The following is a 23,029-nucleotide window of genomic DNA, read 5'->3' as shown; positions in this document are numbered from 1 at the left end:
CGGCACGAGGAAAACTTTCCAGGGTGAGGGAGGTGTCCGTTATCTTCAGACTGGGGATGGTTTTGTGGGTGTAAAAATAAGTCCAAATGGATCAAACTGTACTCCTGAAATATATGGAATTTACTCTATATGTCAGGAAACTTTGTACTTCCAATAAATCTATTAAAAAAAAAAAAAAAGTGAGAGTCCTGAAACCAACCAACAGGACTATGACAAAGTTCCGGACAATCTACTCACAGGGTAGTCACCTAGTCTTAAATCATTGAAACTAAACCAAACAAAACCAACACACCGGTCGTTACCTGCAGATGTTTTGTGCAAGTGTAAGTCGCCCTCTAAGAGTAATTCAAGAACTTTACTGAAGACCTAACCATGCGGTAAGTATTACACAAGCATGAGTGACTAGGATGTGGGTAACAGAGTAAAAATAACAAATAGGAAAAAAATTAATAAAAAAAAACAGACCTCAAAAGCAAGACTTCTTTATAAAAGCTTTCAAAGAGGGGCGCCTGGGTGGCTCAGTTGGTTAAGCGTCCGACTTCGGCTCAGGTCATGATCTCAGGGTTCGTGAGTTCGAAATCCGCATTGGGCTCTGTGCTGACAGCTCAGAGCCTGGAGCCTGCTTCAGATTCTCTGTCTCCTCCCTCTCTCTCTGTCCCTCCCCTGCTTGCTCGCTCTCTCTCTCTCTCTCTCTCAAAAATAAGTAAACATTAGAAAAAGAAGAAAAAAAGCCTTCAAAGAAAGTTCTGTCTCCAAAGCAGATGCCTTTCTGCGGAGCCTCACTCTTAAGAGTCCCCAATCTCCACACTCTAAACCCTGTGATTGCCCGTGCAGCACGGGTGTTCTACCGCATTCTTTGAGGCTTAAACAGGCTTAGGACCTGAGAGAGCCCCATGAAATACTTTCATACAATTGCTGGCGCTATCCTGAGACTTCCTGTCCCACCTCCAGTATCTGAGGAACAACAAAGAATCTCTCCTCTGTGGTCTTACTTTTAAAATAATGATTCCAGCACTGATAAGGAGCAGTCTGTTGCCAACGCTGCCTCCCCACCAAGTGAACTACCTGTGACTTGTTCTCGTCCCAGGAGTGGCAAAGCAACCCCCCAGAAGCACGGTCAGTCAACACACACATGGAGGCCTCGTCGGGATGGGAAATCAAAAACCAGCACTCACATAACTGACCATAAGCCTCTGATCGAAACACTACCTTCAACACTTTAGAAGAGCACTGTGTTAGGAGCATCGCACTGAAAAGGCCTCAAGATCTGCAGTCAAAAATACAGCGGTTCTGCCCCTGACCCTGCCTGCTACCAGCGACGTACTGCTGGCCAAGTTCCGAGTGTCCACCTCCTGCCAGCCCTTGTTCTGGGTACCAGTCCAGAGTCCCTGACTCACAGAGCCTACATTCTAATGGGAGACAATCGGTGCGCAAGGAAGTAATTCAGTGACTTGAGAGGGGACTGCTATAAAAAACAAATTAATAAATCTAGGGTGACTTGGCCAAGGTGGGGATGCGGGGCAGATGATCAATCCTCCTGAGGATTAAATGAAACGTAAAAACGCTCCTGGCGGCTGTGAACAAAGACAAGGGATCTCCGTCAACAGGACATCTCCGTCCGGGCCGGGCTGCTTTCAGGCCACAGGCTTGAGCAAGGGGCACGTGACAGGGCAAAAGGGCCCACAGAGACCAGCAGCGGAAGGCAGACGGGTGGTGCAAACAGGTTTATGAAGCCACCCACCTGGAAAGAGCCGTAGGCCCTCAGTAACCAATGGGCTACTTACAACCAGGCACAGTGCCTAAGGTCACGGAAAAAGGGAAAATTCCACACGTCCCCGTATGCCCCCAAGTCGCCCTGTAACTATGGCCCCTCACCACCGCCTCCTGGCAGACGGCCTCTCCTCTGCTGTCCTGCCCACGTGGGTCTCAGTAACTCCCATCGTCACCGTTCCCCTGGGGTGAATGCCGCCAGCCCCCTGCCCCCACCCATCGCTGCCCTGGGACATCAACCCTTCATCCAGCCTGGGGACGCAAACGCTGACCCTCACTACCTCACAGAACAGCGAGAATTAAGCGGGCATTTGCGAAGTACCTCTGCAAAGAATAAAAGGGCTGACTCACAGAGACGACAACTTTTTACTATTAACAAAAACATCCTTTAAGAGAGAAGGGAGAAAAGTTGCAAACTTTCTTGACAGGATGGTGACACAGGCCAGAAAAGGTATTCAATTCACACTTTAAAGACATAATACAACGGAAGGTACTGATATCTTTGCCACATGTACCCCATCTGAACAATTTAGCTTTGATAGGTAGATGCTGGAATCAAAGTATGTCCTACTAAATATATACCCCCAAATATGAAGACCACATAAAACAGACCTCTGATTTATCAAATATTCCAGAATACAGAATGAGAATGAAAATTATGAATGTCTTTCTTATTTGTAGGTATGAGTCTATAACAAGAAAAAAGCTCTTAGTACAAAAGACAACGTTGGCTTTAAGACAGCATGAAGTGCTGGTTACACCTTGCTACTTGACAATTTTTATAAGAATATGAAAAATATCACATATAACATTTCCAGTCTAGACAGACACATCTGAAATGAGATCAACAAATTAAAATTTTAACTGAAGTACAGTGAAATGAATTTCCAAGAGTGAAAACCCTCCATTAAAAAAAGCCCAGATATTCTTCGAGAACACGGAGTCTAAGGGGTACCGACAGGTGGGTGCAGGCCGTGGGGCAGACACTAGCCATTCAAATGCAGGTCTGGAAGACAGACAGTGCTTGGAAATGGCCTGACTCACCAATCAGCAGAGTCCAATCACCTATGGGCCGAGAGCCTACAGCAGGTGCCTGCTCTCGCCGACCCTGGGACTGAATGCTTAGAACAGTTAACGGAAGATGCTCTCTGGCCTCCACTCATCAGCAGAGCTGAGGACCAGGGTGAGACAGCCAGATGAAACCAGGAGACGTGGACAGGGTCCACCCACAGACTGGGAACATCATCCAACCCTCTTCCTCTGTCAGACTCCCAGAGAGCCGGTGGACCAGTTCGCATCACCCCTCTCCCTGAGCCCCCACAGGAGCTTTGACACCACCTCTAAATCAACTTGTCCCGAAAGCACAGACCGGCAGCTGCGACCTGTGGCTTCATCAAAGAGTTGAGTTCCTGTGCAATCCCTCTACAGCGAAGGCCACCAGTTGAAATGTCCTGACCCACAAGCAGACCCTCCAATCAATTTCCTTCTTCAACATGAAATGACAACCAAGGATCATCAGATACTAGGAAAAGCTTCCATCACATAAGACAGAGTCCAAAACAAACAGAAAAGAAACACTGGATAAACAAACTATGCCGGGAACAGACTGTAACTTCAAAACACGTTAATAGGCGAGAGCCTCAGAAAGAAGACATCGCATTCATGACAGAGGGACCAAAAAAAAGCACGTTCAGAAAGCGAGAACAGGGGCGCCTGGGTGGCTCAGTCAGTTAAGCATCTGACTCTTGATTTGGGCTCAGTTCATGAACGCACGGTTCATGAGTTGGAGCCCTGCGTCGGGTTCTGCACCGACAGTTTGGAGCTCTCTCTCCCTCTCTCTGCCCCTCCCCTGTTCGTGCTCTTTCTCTCAAAATAAATAAATAAACATTAAAAAAACAAAAAAAAGGAAAGAAAAGCCCAAATAAACTGATATCCAAAAATAAAAAAAGCAAGAACATATTCTTGGACTGAGAGCAGAAATAATAATTTGAGTATTCAGCAGAAAGGCTGGAAGATAAAACTGAAGAACTCTCCATGAGAACAGAATAAAAAGATAAGAGCTATAAAACAGGAAAGCACAGGAAGGAAGAAGGGGGTGAGGGAGGGGGGGGAGGGAAGGGGAAAGAGAGAAAGAGGAGCCTGATCCAGGATATCCAACATACATTCACAGCAAGAATTCCAAAAGAAAAAAAAGCAAGAAAATATTTCAAAGAAAAAAAAAAAAAAAGCCCCAAACGGAAACACACACACACACACACACACACACACACACACACACACACACACACACAAAGGCACAGTAAGCATCAAACTTCTAAACACCATAGAGACAATCCAAAAGTTACCAGGAAAAAAAAAAAAATTAAGAGAAAGAAGCATGGAAATATTCAACAGCCACAATACCGGATTATCCAGCAACAGCACACTCACTGGACTATTGAACAGCAGGTCTTTAAAATTCTACAGGATATGGGCTCTGTGCTGACGGCTCAGAGCCTGGAGCCTGCTTCAGATTCTGTCCTCTCTCTCTGCCCCTCCCCTGCTCACACTTTGTCTCTCTCTCATAAATAAATAAACATTAAAAAAAATTAAAAAAAAAAAGGGGGCGCCTGGGTGGCTCAGTCGGTTAAACGTCCGACTTCAGCTCAGGTCATGATCTCACAGTTCGTGGGTTCGAGCCCCGCGTCGGGCTCTGTGCTGACAGCTCAGAGCCTGGAGCCTGCTTTGGATTCCGTGTCTTCCTCTCTCTGCCCCTCCCCTGCTCACAACTTTGTCTCTCCCTCATAAACAAATAAACATTAAAAAAATAAAATAGAATTCTACAGGATAATAATTTCTGACTGAGAATTCTATAGTCACCCACACTGTCGAATAAGCATGAGGATAGAATGAAAACATTCTGATGTGCAACATCTCAAAAGATTCCTTTCATTCACTCTTAGAAAGAAGGGAAAGTTTGTTTCACCAAAATGGAATGAGTTAGACTGAGAATCCAAAACGGGAAAGAAGCAGAAGAAGTTCTCTGAACAAAGGTATTGTCCAGAACAACAGCTATGCAACAGGCCTAAAGAAAAACTAGTCCACAGATTACAGCACAGGGTACTGGGCTCCCAGAGGTAAATCTCAGGGAAGAAACTGAGTTCATAGTTACCCAGCGTGTTTGAGAGGAATCTTATTGCTGTCACAGGGAGTGAAGATTAATTAGCAACAGGCACATTAAAAAAAAAAAAAAAAAGTCATGTGGGACGCCTGGGTGGCTCCATCGGTTAAGTGTCTGATTCTTGACTGGCTCAGGTCATGATCTTGGGGTTTGGAGATCGAGCCCCACACCAGGCTCCCCACTGGACATGGAACCTCCCTGAGGTTCTCTCTTGCCCTCTGCCTCTCCCCATCCCCAAAATAAAATCTTGAAAAACAAAATGCGGAGTAAAATACCAAAAGAGAGAGATGAAAACGTTGAAAGTCGAGGTCTCTGGGACAGTGGGAATTAGAAGTACAGAAGGGTGCTCTCTTTTTTATTATAAGCTCTGTGTACTGTGTACTTTTGAGCCATAGACAGGTATTATATTAAAATAAAAATTTAAGTTTAAAAATGTGTTAAAACAGCAAAAACAAAAATAAGAGTTATGTGGATCAAGACAGAGAGTTCTGGCCCAATGGTGCTCGGACCGTTGCTGGATCTTGCCTCTCAGAGGATGCTGCCAGAATCCAAGCCGCCGGTGCTGCCACCAGCCTGCTCGGACAACGTTCTCGAGAACGGCTTACGAACTGCAGCGATGAAGGTATGAACAGTGACCGCCAGCTGGTGGGCATTTCCAAGAGTAAGGACGCGTGGGGACTCAGAACCCCACCGAGGATCCCAGCGGGTGTCGTCTCAACTCAGAGACGTCTACACGTTCCTCTGCTGTCTTCCTCTTCTTTGCCTCTTCCCGCCCTTCTCTCACTGGCCTTGACACTGACCTGAAGTATCTGAGCTTTACCCAGTAAATTGTATTTGGTAAGTTTTATGCTCCAGGGGTTTCATTTCAAAAGCGAGTGAAATTAACTGCGGCTCTCCAGCACTAACCACCAGAAACACTGGAGTAAAGCATCCGGTGGGCAATTTCTGCTGACGTGCACGGTTTCATTATCATTTTTCCTTTTAGAATTCCACCAAACAGACCACCAAGTCTCTGCAGACAAGGACTCTGCTTGTCCGTTCCCCGTGGTATTTCGCACAAGAAGACAGCAGAAGCTCCCTCGGTATTCTTAGAGAATATAACGTAATTAGTCAGCAAATACCTACATCAGGTTGGGGTTTTTTCTATGGTGCTTAACTCATGTTTTCTTTGGCTCGGGGGGGGGGGGGAAAGTAAAAAGGATTTGAAAAACTGTTTTCCTTTCTCCTAGCTAAGGAAAGATCTTGACAGGTCAAACGTTAAGTGGATTGGAGGGCACAGTATCACTAACGGGAGGACAAGGAGGAGCAAAAGCGGTGGCTCTCGGATCAGAAAGTCCACAAAGAGTCGCCGCTGACCATCTCGCCCGGAGCTTTTCCAAATTAACCAGTCGACAGGCTACACTGAGTTCTCGACCTAATAAATATATGGACGCCGAGACAGAAGACTCCATGATAACCGAAAATCTGGGAGACGGTCCTCTCTCTACAGCCAAAAGAATGGCCCTCAATTGCTGTGAAGTCTCTCATTTCATTAAACTCTCTCACGTCAATTTTTCTACGAACTAGATTTTGCAAGTCGAGGCAAGAAGACTCCATCCAAGAAGGTTATCTGGTCATTAACTATGCGGATGGTATGAGATGTCTGAAGTTCGCAGTAATACCATACGCTCAAAATTGCTCTGGTCCGATATACGCTGTCCGGTGAGGTGGTCCGAATCCCACAGGCATGAACCAAAAACTCTAACTGAACAAGACAACTACCTCGGTTCTTTCCACCCTGAGTTCTGCTCTCTAGTAAGATGATACGTATTCTGGAAGATACATCGAAAAAGCAGAATACTTGGGGCGCCTGGGTGGCTCAGTCGGTTAAGCGTCCGACTTCGGCTCAGGTCATGATCTCACGGTCTGTGAGTTCGAGCCCCACGTCGGGCTCTGTGCTGACAGCTCAGAGCCTGGAGCCTGTTTCAGATTCTGTGTCTCCCTCTCTCTCTCTGCCCCTCCCCTGTTCACGCTCTGTCTCTCTCTGTCTCAAAAATAAATAAACGTTAAAAAAAAAAAATTAAAAAAAAAATAGAGCAATAGCAAAAAAAAAAAAAAAAAAAAGAAAAAGCAGAATACTTTATAAATAATAATTACTTCCTCTTTTGACTACTTTCATTTGGCTGACTGTTTTGCTTTCATAGATTGCTGCCCACATATGAGATAAAAAAGAAAATTCAGAGGACTACAAGCTGAACTCAACGAAGGCAATTCTATTATACTTAATAGAAATGCATTTAATCTTATGGCCAACTGGGATTCACGAGCTCTTACGAGTGCTTTTTAAAAACTACCCTTGCCAAATTTTAAAAGCAACAGATTTAATTATAACATAAACACAAAATATTTTTTTTTCAGAGTTGGCAATATGATTTTCTCGTGTCTGAAAACATCCCCCTTTCCCCCCGTAACGGTGACATTTCCAGGCAACGACTAACCTTTTCAGAATCCCGTCACAACCAGAGGGCAAAATTAGCCCACTTCCAAAATATTACCATTTGCTGACCTCACACCCATTAGAATAGCTAGCACGAGAAACAAAACAAGTGTTGGTGAGGATGTAGAGAAACTGGAACAGTGTGTGCTGCTGGTGGGAACATGAAGCGGTGCGGCCACTGTGGGAAAACAGCATGGCGATCTCTCGGAAAGATTCAAAAGAGAAGTACCTTATCACCCGGCAATTCCACTGCTGGGTATGCAGTCAAAGGGACCGAAAGCAAGGTCTCGCAGAGATATTTACACACCCATGCTCCCAGGAGTAGTATTCGTAACAGCCAAAGAGGTGGAAGCAACCCAGCGTCCATCCACGGATGAGTGGGAAGCAAAACGTAGTAGATACATAAAATGGAGTATTGTTGAGCCTCAGAAAGGAAATCCTGACACATACTATAACATGGAGGAACGCTGAGTACGTTACGCCAAGTGGAAATAAGCCAGTCACAAAGGCACAAACACTGGACGATTCCACCGTACTTACAGGGGCCAAACTCACACACATACAAAGTAGAACGGTGGCTGCCAGAGCCCAGGGGAGGAGGAATGGAGAGCTGTTTAATGAGAGCAGAGTTTTAGCTTTGCGAGATGAAGAGTTCTGGAGATGGGTGGCTGGAATGGTTGAACGATGTGAATGCCACTGACCCGTGTATACCTACAAACGCTTAAGACGATAAATCCTACGTATATTTTAGCACAATTTAAAATAACGTTTCTACTTGCGCAGAAGCACGTCAACTGTCATGTCACAAAACTGTAGCAAAAAAACATATTCTCAACAATCTTATATAAAGAAATCAAAATCCTCATAATCAAAATTACCCCATCTCTCGTTCCAAGCATACAGGAGTAACATTTTACTAGATCTGGCTGGCAAGAAGTAAGAACTCAGACAGTAAAGAGGGTCGGTCCTCTGAGCCCACTACACATACACCCAGAAGGTGTTCCCACCACCCCTCATCCATCTGCCCTTTGGGCCCCGGGGTTTCCTCCTCACTGAGCCCCTGCTCAGGACCTCTCTTAGAACCCAGGTTCATCCCAGACAACCCAGGAGCCCAACACGATCCCAAAGAGTTGATATTTCCAGGAAGCTAATTCATTTTAGTTCCATCTTCTTCCTCAGAACCTTGAGGTCCCTCCTATTTTCTGCACATCCGAAAACCCATTATCTCCCCAAACTGGACTCCTTCACAGGCCCAGGTCTAACTGCCGCCTAATCTGAAGCTCTAATCTACTGCAAAATCTTCCAGGGCCCCAAGCCTCCCAAAGAATGCTGTTCTACTCACCAACCGGTGTGCTTCAGTTCTCACTCTGCTTCACACGGCCCCCAAATACCCTGTAGTGTGCGTAAGAACCACTGGGACAGCTAGTTAAACACGCAGATTCCCAGACCCCACATTCAGAGAGTTTGCACTCAGTAGGCTGGATGTGAGGCTCTGGAACACGCAGTTAAAACAAGCATCAAGTGATGTGACACAGCCTAGCACTAACTTAGACACTCTAGCCTGAACCCCAACCCAACTAACACCTTGGATGCAAACTCCGCTTACCCGTGCCCAAATTTATAACCTTCCCTTCCCTCCATCCCTCCTTACAAAAAGATGTGTGAATATGCTGATGGTTCCTTGTATTGCGCAGACCGCCTGTGTCTTCCTCGCCGTGCAGCTTAGTTCGTATCTGTTCAGGGTTGCATCACATCTGCCCCACTGACCTCACAACCGTGGCCAACTTTTCAGAAGAAAGGGGACCTGCTAACCAAGGCAACAGTGTCTCTCCAGAGGCAAGCTGCAGCCGAATTCACTTTCTAAAGGATTTCCTGTCTTACACCTGTTTCAGTTGACCTCTTAAAGGGCGGGGGGGCAGGGAGTGCCTTAAATGTTTCCAAGAGTGGATTTCTGTTGTAATCATGTCGTAATTTCACTTTTTTCATTGTTTGACGTTACTCATGTTCACACCAGTAACTTGAAAAGAAAAAGGAGTCACGAGGTAGATTATTTAGAATGGCCTGGATGTGTAAAAAGAATTTTAGGGGTGCCTGGGTGGCTCAGTCGGTTAAGGGTCCTAATTTGGCTCAGGTCAAGGGTACCCGAATTTGGCTCAGGTCATGATCTCACAGTTCAAGAGTTCAAGCCCCACATCCGGCTCTCTGCTGTCAGCACGGAGCCTGCTTCAGATCCTCTGCCCCCTTCTCTCTCTGCTCCTCCCTGGCTTGCGCGTGCACGCTCTCTCTCTCTCTCTCTCTCTCTCTCTCTCAAAAATAACATTAAAAGGGGCACCTGGGTGATCAGCCGGTTGGGTGTCCAACTTCGGCTCAGGTCATGATCTCACAGTTTGTGGGTTTGAGCCCCGTGTTGGGCTCTATGCTGACACTTCAGAACTTGGAGCCTGCTTTGAATTCTGTACCTCCCTCTCTCTCTTTGTCCCTTCCCCGCTTGCACTCTCTCTCTCTCTCAAAAATAAACATTAAAAAAATTTGTTTTAAATAATAACATTTAAAAAAAGAATTTTAAATTCTGAATATATCAACATTCTGTTTTCTATATTAAAAATCCAAATGGACACGTCAGCTATTTTCAAACCTAAGTGGCTCGCTTCTATACCAGGCACATCCAAGGACTAAAGTGAAAGCAATCTGATAAGAAAAAAAGGTAATTTGAATAATGCAGTGTAATGGAAAGATCTCTGGACTCTGGGCCTGCTGTGTTCCAAGGCCAGTTCTGCCGTGGCATGGCTCGCCAAGGGCAACGATCTCCATCTCCAACGATGACAGAGGATATACATCAACCTATGACTTCAGAGGCACTGGAAAGACAATCATATACATGGAATGACCTCAGCTGCTGCTACTTCAACAGAATACATCCCAAATTACCCCAGGCTGGGTTCTTTTTGAATGCTGGTGATATCTCCCTCTTACATCGTACGTCTACTCTTACATCTACACTCTACACTGCCAAGTTCATGTACTCAGGTGATTCAAGGAGGGTCTCTCTGCACAAGGCTTTATGCTTGGTACCGAGGACTAGCCAAGAATCCACGTTAAGGCATTTCTAATATGTTCTACCTATTTGCAACAAAGAATATGCACTATAGGGATTTCATCATTTCCAGGTGGCAGTGAGAGGTTCAAACAGCGCGACAGACTTATTCAGCCCTCCCGTCCGTGAGATAATAATCTACCGCTTGTCAATCCTAACAGGTAGAAGGTGCAAACCAGATGCACATTTGGCGTCCGGTCTCCATGACAGCAGACTGTCATGGGAGCTCCGTGAAGGGAAAGACGTGGGGAAAGCCTTCTTAGAGAAAGTGAGTCTCTGTTAATTACATTTACACTCTTTCAGTCTTTATGATAATCCTGTGAGGTAGTTCTGTGCTCATTTTACAGATGAAAAACTGATCCAGAGGTTAAGTAACGTGGCCATAACATAAAGCATGTGAACAAGGTCAGCATCTGATTCTCCGTCTCTCCTGACTAACACAGTCTGCCGTCTCTCAGCTCTACCATGGGCCCATGGATGTGATCAGCATGGAAAGAGGGGAGGGAGGGAGAAGGCATTTGGGTAGAAGGATCAAAATAAATAAGCCCAACCCTGAGGCTAAACGAGGGTGGCCAAGTGTGGTGGAAGGGGGAAAAATGCATTGGGCAATTAGGGGACATAAGGTTAAGGGACAGCTTGGGAAGAGACCAGACCCAGATGACTAGGAAATGTGGGCTCGGCCCTATAGGCAAGATGGAACTGGGGACTGTAAGCAGGGGAGCAGAGGATAAAACCAGGGCGAGGTGACGCCATAGCAGGACAGAGACAGACTGCAAATGGGTGAGATACTTGCAGAACAAATTATTCTTTAAAATCCCCAGCACTTCGATACTGTAACAGACTGAGCACTAGCACTAGCTTTGTAATAAATAATCAAACCACCTCTTGTATGGATCTTTCTTGAAACATCTATAGGTATGCTTTTAAAAATGGCTATTATGTCTGGGATGCCTGGGTGGCTCAGTCGGTTAAGCCTGCGACTTCGGCTCAGGCCATGATCTCACTGTTCATGGGTTCAAGCCCTGCGTCCGGCTCTGTGCTGACGGCTCGGAGCCTGGAGCCTGCCTTGGATTCTGTGCCTCCCTCTTTCTGTCCCCTCCCCTGCTTGTGTTCTCTCACTCTCTCAAAAATAAATAAACATTAGGGGCGCCTGGGTGGCTCTGTCGGTTAAGCGTCCGACTTCAGCTCAGGTCACGATCTCGCGGTCCGTGAGTTCGAGCCCCGCGTCGGGCTCTGTGCTGACAGCTCAGAGCCTGGAGCCTGCTTCGGATTCTGTGTCTCCCTCTCTCTCTGCCCCTCCCCCGTTCATGTTCTGTCTCTCTCTGTCTCGAAAATAAATGAACATGAAAAAAAAAATTTTTTTTTAATAAATAAACATTAAAATAGTTTTTAAATAAAAATGACTATTATGTTCTACTAATTCTTACATGGGTCAGAAACTACTGCCACTCCCAAATGCATCTAAAAAAACCATCCCTTAGGTCAGAGGCCACATTTAAAAACCCTGAACAGCATGCCTTGGAGCAGAAAGGGCCAAAAAGAAGGATTAAGAGCAAAGACTCCAACTCACGAACTTCTTGGTAAGAAATGCAAAAATCACACACACAAAAAATGGTGGCTTCACATTGACACAAGCGCTCAAAACTTTTGTTGGGGGGGAGGGAGGTATAACGTTGAGGTCCAACAAATCAAGGAGTGACTTTCACATAACCCCAGATTTACTTTTTCACTCAAATTCATAGTTTCCACTTCTATAAAAATCAATACAAAAGCATCATCCCTACCACTTCAGGGCCAAATTTCCTTTCTCTTTTATGGACATAGAGCCTTTTTTTTTTTTTTTTTTTTTAAAGATCATACTGGTGACTTTAGTGCCTCCTTGACAACACATAGGCAATCATCAGAGTTCTCCAGTTCTCCATCCCATTCAATCTTTGCCACAAACTCAACTGCATTCCCTGACCTAACCCTGAGCTGCAACAAGCCAAGGCTCCCTATTGCTTGAACGCATTTGAGACCTGCCGTAGGATCATATTAAACCCTTTGGTGACTTTCAGATAGTCAACAATAGCCCAGTTAGCCAGCCGAGAACACGTGACACCCGCCCAGCCAGTACCGGAGTCAAAGACATTTCAGACATTTCGCTGGATTCATTCACCAACAAGGTGATCACCTTGCAAAGGGGGAACTGGGAGAGAATAAGGAAACCTGACAAGGAGAATGTGGAGGGAAGTGTGCAGCTGAGGTTTCCAAAGAGAATTACAGTACACAAAAGGGGCAAAGGGAGCGGGCTGAGGAGAAAGGAATCACCTTTTCTGCAAAATACCTCATGTCGAGTAGATGACCTCACTCCCACTTTTGCATGCCTAACTTTAAATTGAACCTTCCAGAAAGTTATGTGAGTTTGAGGTTCCAGGGAGCAGAGGAAGTGCCCAAACCACATTTGGATGTCCTCCTATCCCTCCAAAGGAAATGTGATACCTCTGCCTAAGTCCCAAGGTATTTTAACTCATTTAGGGATAGGTAAGCTTCCCCAAATGGCATTAGCTTCTGAGGCCAAGGACATTCTCACACTAGGGCAAGTGGACTTTCATTCTAGAGGGAAAGCATGAAGCACAAAGTAGAAGAAAAGTTATTCAGACGCAAAAGAACCAAAGAGCTCACGGTAATGCTAAGGGAAATGTGTGTTTTTTATTTATCCAGGACAAGCCAAAAGAACCTACAAACACTCAATTTACAACCTTAACAACCAGAGCCTATTTCTCAAAGCCTCAAGAACTTGGCTTTACGGAAAAGTCCACCTGCACTGCCAAAATTCTCGAGAACAGCCTTTGGCTGTCAACACGAACTTAACCTGCTTCGTGCTTGAGTTGCACAATAGCTGAAACCAGGTAAACCCTTTAGGATCTCAAGAGTATTTGACGGTTCTTTTTTCCTGCGTCCTGAAGGCTGGTCAGGCGGGCTTTGATGCCCAGTTAAAGGTTTGTCCATTTGCGTGTGGACTCTAACGTGCGGTCATGGGTCCATTAAACAAGAAAAAAAACAACAACAACACAAAAAACTTCTCTCTTCCTCCACTAAGCGATAAAGATAAATTTAGCCGCCACCTCTCCAACACACAAAGTGGGTGGGGTGCAGCACGGCCCGAGCTTGTCGCATCACAACGCCGACCCGGGCTCGCTGGAAGCCGGTCTGCAGCTTCGCCCTCCCGCCGTGGGCGCTGAGGCCGAGCGGGGCGAAGAAAGGCCGGCGAGACTGTCATCCTCGGGCTCCCGGGCCTGTGGCGACTCCAGCGGGGCCTTCGGGCGGCCGCAAGCTACAAGCTCCAGGACGGGCCGCGCCGGGCAGGGAAGGCGAGGGGTGCCAGGGGCTCCCACACCCGGCCCGCAGCCCCGGGACTCCGGAGCCCTGCCCGAGGCGGCGGCCCGCACCTGCCGCCCCGCCCGCCACCCCTCAGGCCCCTTCGGTCCGCGGGACTCACAGCTTCAGCCGCTCGTAGGTCGTCGCCGCCATCGTGCACCACTAGCTCCTTCTTCCTCTTTCCGCCCGCTCCTCCCCGCGCCGCCGCCTCTTCCACGGCGCTACCGTTCACCCAGCTCCGCGGCCGCAGCGCCCGGCTCGCCCCACCCCTTTCCCCGCCCCATTCGACCCGAGCGGACGGGAGGCGGCCGCGGACAAACTTGTGCGCACGCCCGCGCCCGCTAGAGAAGCTGTACGGCGCGCGGATTGGAGCGCGCCGGGGAGCGCCGTGACGTTGCGGCTGTGGATTGGCGGAGGGCGCTTGCTGGGGAAAGGAGGAGCGGTGAGAGCCGTGGGCGGGCGCCGCGTCCCCGGGGGCGGAAATGCTGCGCCAGTGCTGGGGAACCTGTGGAAGCTGCGCAAAGGGTGATCTACATCACAGGGAGGGTTGGGCTGCTACAGGGCCAGTGGCGCAATGGATAACGCGTCTGACTACGGATCAGAAGATTCTAGGTTCGACTCCTGGCTGGCTCGAGGTGCACTTTTTGCCCCTTCTGGGCTTGATCAAGTTACGGGGTGTCCCTAGAAAGGTCCCGGGCTAGAGTGTGAGGGTAAATATCTTGACTTTTACCGCCACTTTGCCCGAAACGTCATCTTTTCAGCTGTGTTGGGAACCAGGGGTCGAGGTGGTTCGTAAAGTGCACGGCTTCCCATTGATGATGCAGGAGCCCCTGGAAAAGGGGTACATAAAGGAAGATACACCTGGGAAGGTGGCAGCTTGGAGTGGGGGGCGCGCTGTGGCCGGAGGTTAGCCACCTGATGACACCAAAGCGCATTCGAGGCACGGTTCTGGCCTCTCTCCCCGGGGCGGAGAGCCCCGAAGTGACGTGGGAAACGCGCCCGCTTGGGCTCCGCCGCTCACACGCCGCGGGGACTGGACGCTTGTAGCGCTGTTGCGCGCGGGCCGCAGCGCGCTGCCCACGCAGCGGTCCCCGTGCACAGGCCACCTGCCATCAGATTCCCCCGGGAAGCCCCGAGGCAGGCGTGTTTTTACAGTGAGATGGCCCCAGGTGACCTAGCAGAGTGCATTATTATGCCTGCCTCGAAGACCTGAGGTCTGGAAATCTCTGTGGAGGAAAGCGGACCCGAACCAGTGGACTGGCCAAGGCATAGGACATCGATCAATGAAAGCTCTCCAATATCACTTTTTTTCCCCCCTTTTGAAGAAGTTACAGAAAAGTTGTGAAATACAGAAAACTATTTTGTGATAAAAAATAATTCCCATCCCAAGATTACTGTTAATATGATTTTTTCCTTTTAGATGTTTTTTTTTCCATGCTTTTTAATATGGATATACCTACCCATGTATTTTTCCAAATTTGAGCGTGTACTAGGTATGTCTTTGTGTTCCCGTTTGGGCCCCTTAGCTTTCTGAGGTTTAAGGTCATTAAATACACTTGGAAGCTATCCCATCCAAGAACTAGATAATTTTAAGCATTACCCTCTGGCTGGGAATTTGGGTTATCACCTTAACGCTTTTTAGAGATAATGCTGTGTTATTTCTCATATGTCTTCTAAGTTTCTGGATGTGGAATGATACTTGGAACGTATTTTCAAATTGCCTCCAAAAAAATTAAACCAACACACTTCCATTAACAGCAAGTTTTCTTGCTTGCTAACCAACACTAAATATTACAGATTTCACTATGGTTTCTTTGCAATCTTTGTAAGAAAAAAACAGAACTTCCTTTTACATGTATTACTTGATATATCTATTTTTTCTTGATGTATGCATTCAGTTTTTTTAGACTTTTTAGTATATGAAGGATATTCTTTCCCTCTCAAACACATTGCAAACTTCCAGTTTATCATTTACCTTTTCCTTATACTGTTTTTGAACCTAAAGTACTGTAAATCCACTACTGTATATTCGAATTTACCAATATTTTACTTCATGGTTTTTTTATTATATATGTGGTCTTTTCAACTTTTTATGTTTGTATTGTTTTTTCCATTTAACCCATTTGTAATTTATTTTTTGCTCTTCCCAATGGAAAGATCAACTAAGTCCTAAAGCCTCTCACCCTTATTAGCAACTAAAAGCTCTAAACTCTTGGACTAATTCGATCAATCCTACAACAAGCCTATAAGGCAAGTTCCGTCGTGATCCCCATTTTTGCGTGTGCGGGAACAAACTTTGCTTAAGGTCATTGAGCAATTAAGTGGTAGAGCCTGAGTTAGAACTTGAGTCTGGGCTCTTGACCCCAAAGCCATCCTGGCCTTGAGCTTACTATGCACCAGAGGGCTACCACGTGCGTGGACTCAGGGTCATTCCCTATCTGGGCATGAAATGGCGATCACGTATGCACCCCAGCCTTTCTCCCTTGCTAGTTAGCATCAGATCTCGTCTCTAATCCTGATGACGCTTCCTCTCGCCAGCTGTGAGCCTATCGGCAGCCTACCTCTTTTTTTTTTTTTTTTTTTTAATTTTTTTTTCAACCTTTTTTATTTATTTTTGGAACAGAGAGAGACAGAGCATGAACGGGGGAGGGGCAGAGAGAGAGGGAGACACAGAATCGGAAATAGGCTCCAGGCTCCGAGCCATCAGCCCAGAGCCTGACACGGGGCTCGAACTCACGGACCGCGAGATCGTGACCCGGCTGAAGTCGGATGCTTAACCGACTGCGCCACCCAGGCGCCCCCCGGCAGCCTACCTCTTAAGGCTCCACGAAAAGAAGGAACAGCCATCGCCCTGCAGAGAGCTCCTCCCTGGACTCTAAACACGTCATCGTTGGAAGTTCTGTTCACCACAGAACACAGACACAAAGGTCGGCCTTTCTTTGCCGGTTGCATAAGACAAGCCAAGGCCTTTATGAACACTCCGCGAGGATGGAAAATGGAAACGAATCCAGGCAGAAACACTTTCTTCTGGGGGTTTTAAATGCCTAACCAGCCAAAATCAGATTCTAGGGAGAACCATGTTCAGAATAAGAAATCAGGCAAGGATAAATAATATAAATTGACATCTTCAGCTAAGTTTTCCCTGTAGTGAGATTATATGTGTAAATACAAAGGTCCCGTGGGCAGCTCGGGGCCCACAGCCGCCTGTCCTCGAGGGCCGGGATCAGTTGGAGGGGCATGAATATAACCAAGTGATGGAAGTGCCTCAGGCTGCCGGGACCATCCAGGTAACCAGGGCTTCTCCTACAAGTGTCACAGACCTGGGACTTCTGCTGGCCCAGACCACTGACTGACTTTTCTCCCACAGAGTACGACCAATTCTGGTGTGTTTCTACACCCAGGATCCGTGGGCCACGTCACTTTTTTTTTTTTTTAAATGTTTATTCATTTTTCAGAGACAGAGACAGAGCATGAATGGGGAAGGTCAGAGAGAGGGAGACACAGAATCTGAAACAGGCTCCAGGCTCCGAGCTGTCAGCACAGAGCCCGACGCGGGGCTCGAACTCACAAACTGCGAGATCATTACCTAAGCCGCAGTCAGATGCTCAACTGACTGAGCCACCCAGGCGCCCTGGCCATGTCATGTTTATATATGAAGCACTTCCGTTTTCAATCCAGGGGAAATGCAAAGCCCACTTTTAGCAATGCTTGAAGAAAATGCACCTAATGATCCCCTGATATTTTCATTCCATCTGAAAAGTTTGTTGGACTCTGTAGTAAGCTGAGTAGTGCTCCCCCACCAAGATGTCCATGGCCTAATCCCCAGAACCTATGAATAGTTTATCCTATAAGCAGAAGAAGCTTTGCAGATGTGGTGAAGGGTCTCCAGACGAGGGGATTATCCTACACCCCATGGGCGTGCCCAATGTAATCCTACATGGGGCCGAACAAGAAAGAAGCAGGGAGGGGTGGGGAGAGAGGAGGTGTGACAACAGACTTCAGAGAACGGAGCCACAAGCCAAGGAGTGTGGGCGGCCTCTAGAAGCTGAAGAAGGGCAAGGGACGGATTCTCCCCTAGCACCTCTGGAAGGAACTCGGCTCTGCTGACACCCTGATTTGAGCTCCATAAAGCCCATTTCTCCTGAACCGTAGGATGACGAATTTGTGTGTGTGTGTGTGTGTGTGTGTGTGTTTTCTTACATTCAAGGAAGAGAAAGAGCGTGTGTGCGCACAAGCAGGAGAGGGGCAGAGAGAGAGAGAGAATCCCAAGCAGGTTCCTCGCTGTCAGTGCAGAGCCCAACGCGGGGCTCGACCTCACCAACCGTGAGATTGTGACCCGAGCCGAGATCAAGAGTCAGACACTTAACGGACTGAGCCACCCAGACGCCCCCAGATTTGTGTTGTTTTAGGCCACTACGTTTGGTTATTCCAGAACAATAAGAAACCCATACAGACTCCAAGAGAGAGCAGCGGCAGGCCCCTCCTACCCCTCGCAATGAGTGCTTCCGGCCAAGTGGCCCTCCTGAACAAAGCCACTGAAAGGCAAGTTCTTGCTCCCAGCGGCCACAGTGATGCAACAGCTCCTGCTGGGTGAGATTCGGCCTGGGGCGAAGTCTTGCCTCAGTTTTCTGGGTACTTCGTGTCTGGAGAGTTACTTCACCCTTCCGTGACTCCGTTGCCTTGTCCATAAAACGGAAGGTTATAAAGAATACGGTCCTTGGAACAGCACCTAGTACATGGCGAGCACACGATAAATGGCAGCTGTTCCTGTTGTTACTGCTTCGATCACAGAACCGAAAACCGGGCCAGATTTCCCCAGCGCTTCAGCCCCACGTGGCCCAGGAGGCCGGAGTCATTTGTTCATGACCTCGCCATCGCCTCCCAGCTCCAGATGCGGGGATGCCATGTTGACAGCCTGAACTTGGCCGTGACGGGAGTAGGGACAGCATAGAAACCAGCAACCACCACAAATCAAACACCACAAATCCCCACGGCTGGGGCACCAGCACACCTTGGCCCAAACCACCTTGTTCCCTGATGATAGTGTCATCCCTTGTAGCATCAGGGTCATAAGAAAATGGCAGCCCATGTTTGTAAAATCAGTATACGTGCTCTCTCATCACGTAAAAAGGGGTTTTATTTTCCGGTAAGACACCAGGACAGTCAGCACTCGTTCTCAGCCTCCCCGTGTCCCCGGCACATCAGACCTGGTGGCCACGAGAACTCGCCCGAAGCCTGAAGCAGCCCGGGAACTGAGCCGTGAAAGGCAAGTCCAGGGCCGTCTCTCCCACCCCAAGGACTACAGGCGCACACGCAGCCCTTCACTCTGCCTTCCTGTGCTTCCTGTGCAAGCTTGCCTCACATCCAGAGGGCCACTCACCTCTGGGATGCTTCAATCAGTACCTCCTCACAAAGAAACATTCCCAGGAGACAAAATCACCACCAGTGCAGCACGACATCCAGTCTCAAGACTAAGGACCCAGGTAAAGAAACTGCCAATTCTTCACTCGCCAAGGGTCGCTTGGATTCCAGTACGTCCTGTGAGCTAGGCACACCCTCAGTTCCAGATGTCTTTTCAAGGATGTTGGTGCGGTAAATGGTCTTGGGTGGTAGACACAGTGTCTCTCTTTGGAGCCAAAGTCAGGCGGGCTTACCGGTCATCGTAAGACTCAGGTTTCCTGAGCCTGGGTTTCCTCTTGCAATGCAGCCTGCTGCCCGTGCAGGGACCACCTGGCCCTCTTCATGGGGCCCTAGAGGTACGAGGGCCCAGGGAGTCTGTGTAAATGCCGATAAAGTAAAATGCCACTGGGGCACCTGGGTGGCTCAGTCGGCTAAGCGTCTAACTCTTGATTTCGGCTCGGGTCATGATCCCAGGGTCTTGGGATGCAGCCCTGTGTTGGGCTCCACACCGAGCGCTGAGCCTGCTTAAGATTCTCTCTCTCTCTCTCTCTCTCTCTCTCTCTCTCTCTCGGCACCTGGGGTGGCTCAGTCGGTTAAACGCCTGACTCTTGGTTTCGGCTCAGGTCATGATCTCACAGTTCGTGAGTTCAAGCCCCGCGTTGGGCTCTGTGCTGAAGGCGCAGAGCCTGCTGAAGATTCTCCCTCTCTCTCTGTCCCTCCCCTGCTCATGCTCTCTCTCTCTCTAAATAAATTAATGAAAAAAGATTCTCTCTCTGACCCTTTTCCCTGTTCACTTACACTCGCTCTCTCAAAAAAAACCAAAAAACAAACAAACAAAAAACGCTCCTGCTGGTGCTGCATTAACTTGTCCTTTGTCTCTGACCTAGGAGTCTCGTAACTTCCAGCAGGATCCATGACATCACCGCATGCTACCTTATTAGCTCTTGGACCTTTCATAGTTTTGACCCATACGTTCCTTTAAGGAGCCAGAGCTCCAAAAGAAGACCAAACCCAGTTAGCGAAAAGCACTGTCTGCACACTCCACACACACAAAAGAAAACCCGTTAACCACCATCATGTTGGAGGGCACTTTAATAGGCTACAAATTGATGCAATTTATTGTCATGATATTTTGAATCATTTTACAGCGACAATTTTGAAGAAGGATTCTGCAGTAACAATATTTTGAATCATCTTACAGCAACAGTACAATTTTGAAGAAGGATTTTGCAGTAACAATATTTTGAATCATCTTACAGCGACAGTACAATTTTGAAGAATTTTTTTTTTTATCGTAGAAGACGAGATACAGTGGAAAATCATTTCCCTGCATGGTGAAATTTTCATACACTATACGGAAATTTCCCACACCTGTCCAGCTCTGGCTCAGAACAAATAGCTACTGTATTTTACTCATTTTAGTCTATTACTTTTAAGACTGACTTCAAATCACCTGGAAGTTAGAACGTATTCCTGGCACAAAGGCGGACAGAGCCGTGACAGGTGCATCCAGCAACAAGGCTGATTTGGGGGTCAAGTCTTGCACACGTGGTTTCGAGGGAACCGGCAGGCATCACGGCTGCCAGACTTCCCCACGCACGGGAAATGGCCCGCACAAACCAGCCTGCCAAGGATGGGGGGGGTTCCAAATCATTCTCTCAGGTCCTGACATTTTTCCTTGTGTGAGGGTGACTGCAGCCCATGGCCACAGGGTGATGGTGGCGGGTGACGGTGATCAGAACTCCTTACTGCACTCGCCGCCCAGGACTCAACAGCACAACCTCGGTGGATTCGGCTGAGCGAGGTTTGCACCGGAGCACTGCCCTCGGAGAAAGGGGACACCCTGCTGCCATGTACAGGCGATTACCCAGACGGGATGAGACGCGCTTCCGCGATGAGGGATGAACAAAGCACTCTTTACCCACCGACAGGTGGGGGAGTAACCGCGAGGGGGAACAGCAGGCCAAACTACGTTCTTGGCTTTTCTCGGACCACCCTGGCAGTTTCTGAATGGCCCTCGCTGGGGAAGGGGCAGGGGGTGGGGAAGAAAAAAAACTAACGGCAAAATGAGGCAGGGGAGGAGGCCGGAGGCTGGCTTTGGGGTCTGGGATCAAACCTTAATTCTCCTGGTTTATCTAAAGCCCAAGAGCTATCTAGGGAACTCAGGAAGGGCTACGCGCTCTACCTGTTAAAATGAATGGATTCATCCTGGCCTACCAGGTGCTTGTGTCTTCTTTCTAGGTGCCTATAAATACAACCCCATTACAACTCTGTTTGGCTAACAGCTTACAGAACCACGTAGAGATAACCGCCTAGGCGACCATCTCTTCACGGCTCTCGCGCAAGAGCCCGAGAAGCAGAACTGGTGCGAGATTCCTACCCGCGCCCTCCCCGGGGCCCTGGACCACAAGAGAACTTGCTGCTCGGACTTCTAGGGTACCTGGAAATTCTCTTACTGTCCTTCCTTAACACTATAAAACCCCGTTTTGGCAGATGTCCCAATCACGTCCATCAAGGCCAATTAAAAAATTTAATCCCGAGACTTTTTTTTTAAAACTAACCTAGTTACCCACTTTGCACACAAATCCCTGCTTTTGACGGTCGCTCTCAGGCAGTTTTCTTCGCTTTCTGCCCGACTTGCAATCAGAGCAAAGGGCGTCAGCAAGGCCAGAGACGTTCCTCGGTTGGCAAAGACGAGACACATCGGCTGGCTCCCTGGCCCAGCTGGGAAGAGAGGGGTTCTCTCCCCACCCCCGGCCCCACGCGGCGCCAGGCTTCTGGAGGCTCGGCCTGTGGGACGGGATCGATGAGAGCACGCAGCCTGGGCTGAAGGGACATCTGGCCAAAGGATTCTAGCAGAACGAACTGAATAAACATAGGAGGCAACTCACGGTGCCCATTCTGTGCCTCCTGTAGCAACTGCCCCCGAAACGGGTCAAAACACGGTGCAGAACTGGAGCCGGGCCCACTGTAAAGTCTGCGAGTCCCGTGGGCCTCGGGCTCCGGTGACCGCCCTCCGTGGCCCCTGCTGCCCTGGGTGCGAGGCGGGGAGGCGGTGGTGAGCGGGTGCCAGGGCAATACTCCCAGACCAGCTGGCAGCAGTGACGTGACCCCCGACCTCCGGCAACAACACGGAGGCCAGGGGGCCCTCCCCACGGGCCGAGAGGGCGAACGGCAGGCAACCTCCTTTTTTAAGTCTTTTACACCACCTCTTCATTGAAATACCGGGCGTACTGACGTCTGGCCTCGGGACTGTGACACGTCAGTGCACAGGTGGCCCTGAAATCCTGCCCGGGTGCGGCCCTCCCTTAGCCCCTCGCCACCCCGGGGAACCGACATGATGAAACGCGTCCGGCAACAGCACCCACGTTCAACTGGATCCACTCTCAGCTGACCTTCCGCTGAGATCACAGCGCCCTGACCCGCGGGAGTCTGGCCCGCGTGGAGGCCGAGACCCCTCACGCACCCACGGAGGCATCTCTGAGTTCAGCGTGACGGCCGAGTTCCTCCCGACGTGCGATTTGGTGAAGCCCTGACCTGTGAGGTATTTTTGTGCGCGTGGAAGACCGCAAGCGGAGGAAAACAACGAAAAACAAGAAAAGAAACAGACCAAAGCAGTGTACCTTCTGCGGGTTTCTTCGCAGGCCACGCCCGAGCCAAGCACTGGGCCAGAGACAGACGAGACACGGTGGAAAACGAACATGGTGATTTTTCCTGAGGCTCTCTGTCTCGTGCTGGCTGGAGATGTCGCTGTCACACACACGTGCAC

General features: G+C 48.6%; 1 protein-coding gene and 1 non-coding gene across 3 annotated transcripts in view; one reads left to right on the top strand and one right to left on the bottom strand.

Moving 5' to 3' along the window:
- The window catches only part of SACM1L (SAC1 like phosphatidylinositide phosphatase), a 58,724-nt gene extending 44,626 nt beyond the window's left edge, over window positions 1–14,098 (bottom strand). For both annotated transcript variants that reach the window (XM_007088403.3, XM_042978754.1), the window contains exon 1: window positions 13,982–14,098. In XM_007088403.3, coding sequence (XP_007088465.1) covers window positions 13,982–14,013 — 32 coding nt within the window. In that variant the 5' untranslated portion in view covers window positions 14,014–14,098. The remainder of the gene's footprint in view (window positions 1–13,981) is intronic.
- A 322-nt stretch (window positions 14,099–14,420) lies between these two features.
- On the top strand, window positions 14,421–14,493 carry TRNAR-ACG. Its single transcript has one exon. It is a non-coding gene; the product is annotated as a tRNA-Arg (tRNA).
- Window positions 14,494–23,029: the final 8,536 nt, after the last annotated feature.

Source organism: Panthera tigris, chromosome A2 (genome assembly GCF_018350195.1).
Source record: "Panthera tigris isolate Pti1 chromosome A2, P.tigris_Pti1_mat1.1, whole genome shotgun sequence".
Taxonomy (NCBI): Eukaryota; Metazoa; Chordata; class Mammalia; order Carnivora; family Felidae; genus Panthera; species Panthera tigris.
Note: the sequence above shows the minus strand (reverse complement) of the source record. Positions and strands in the feature narration are given on the sequence as shown.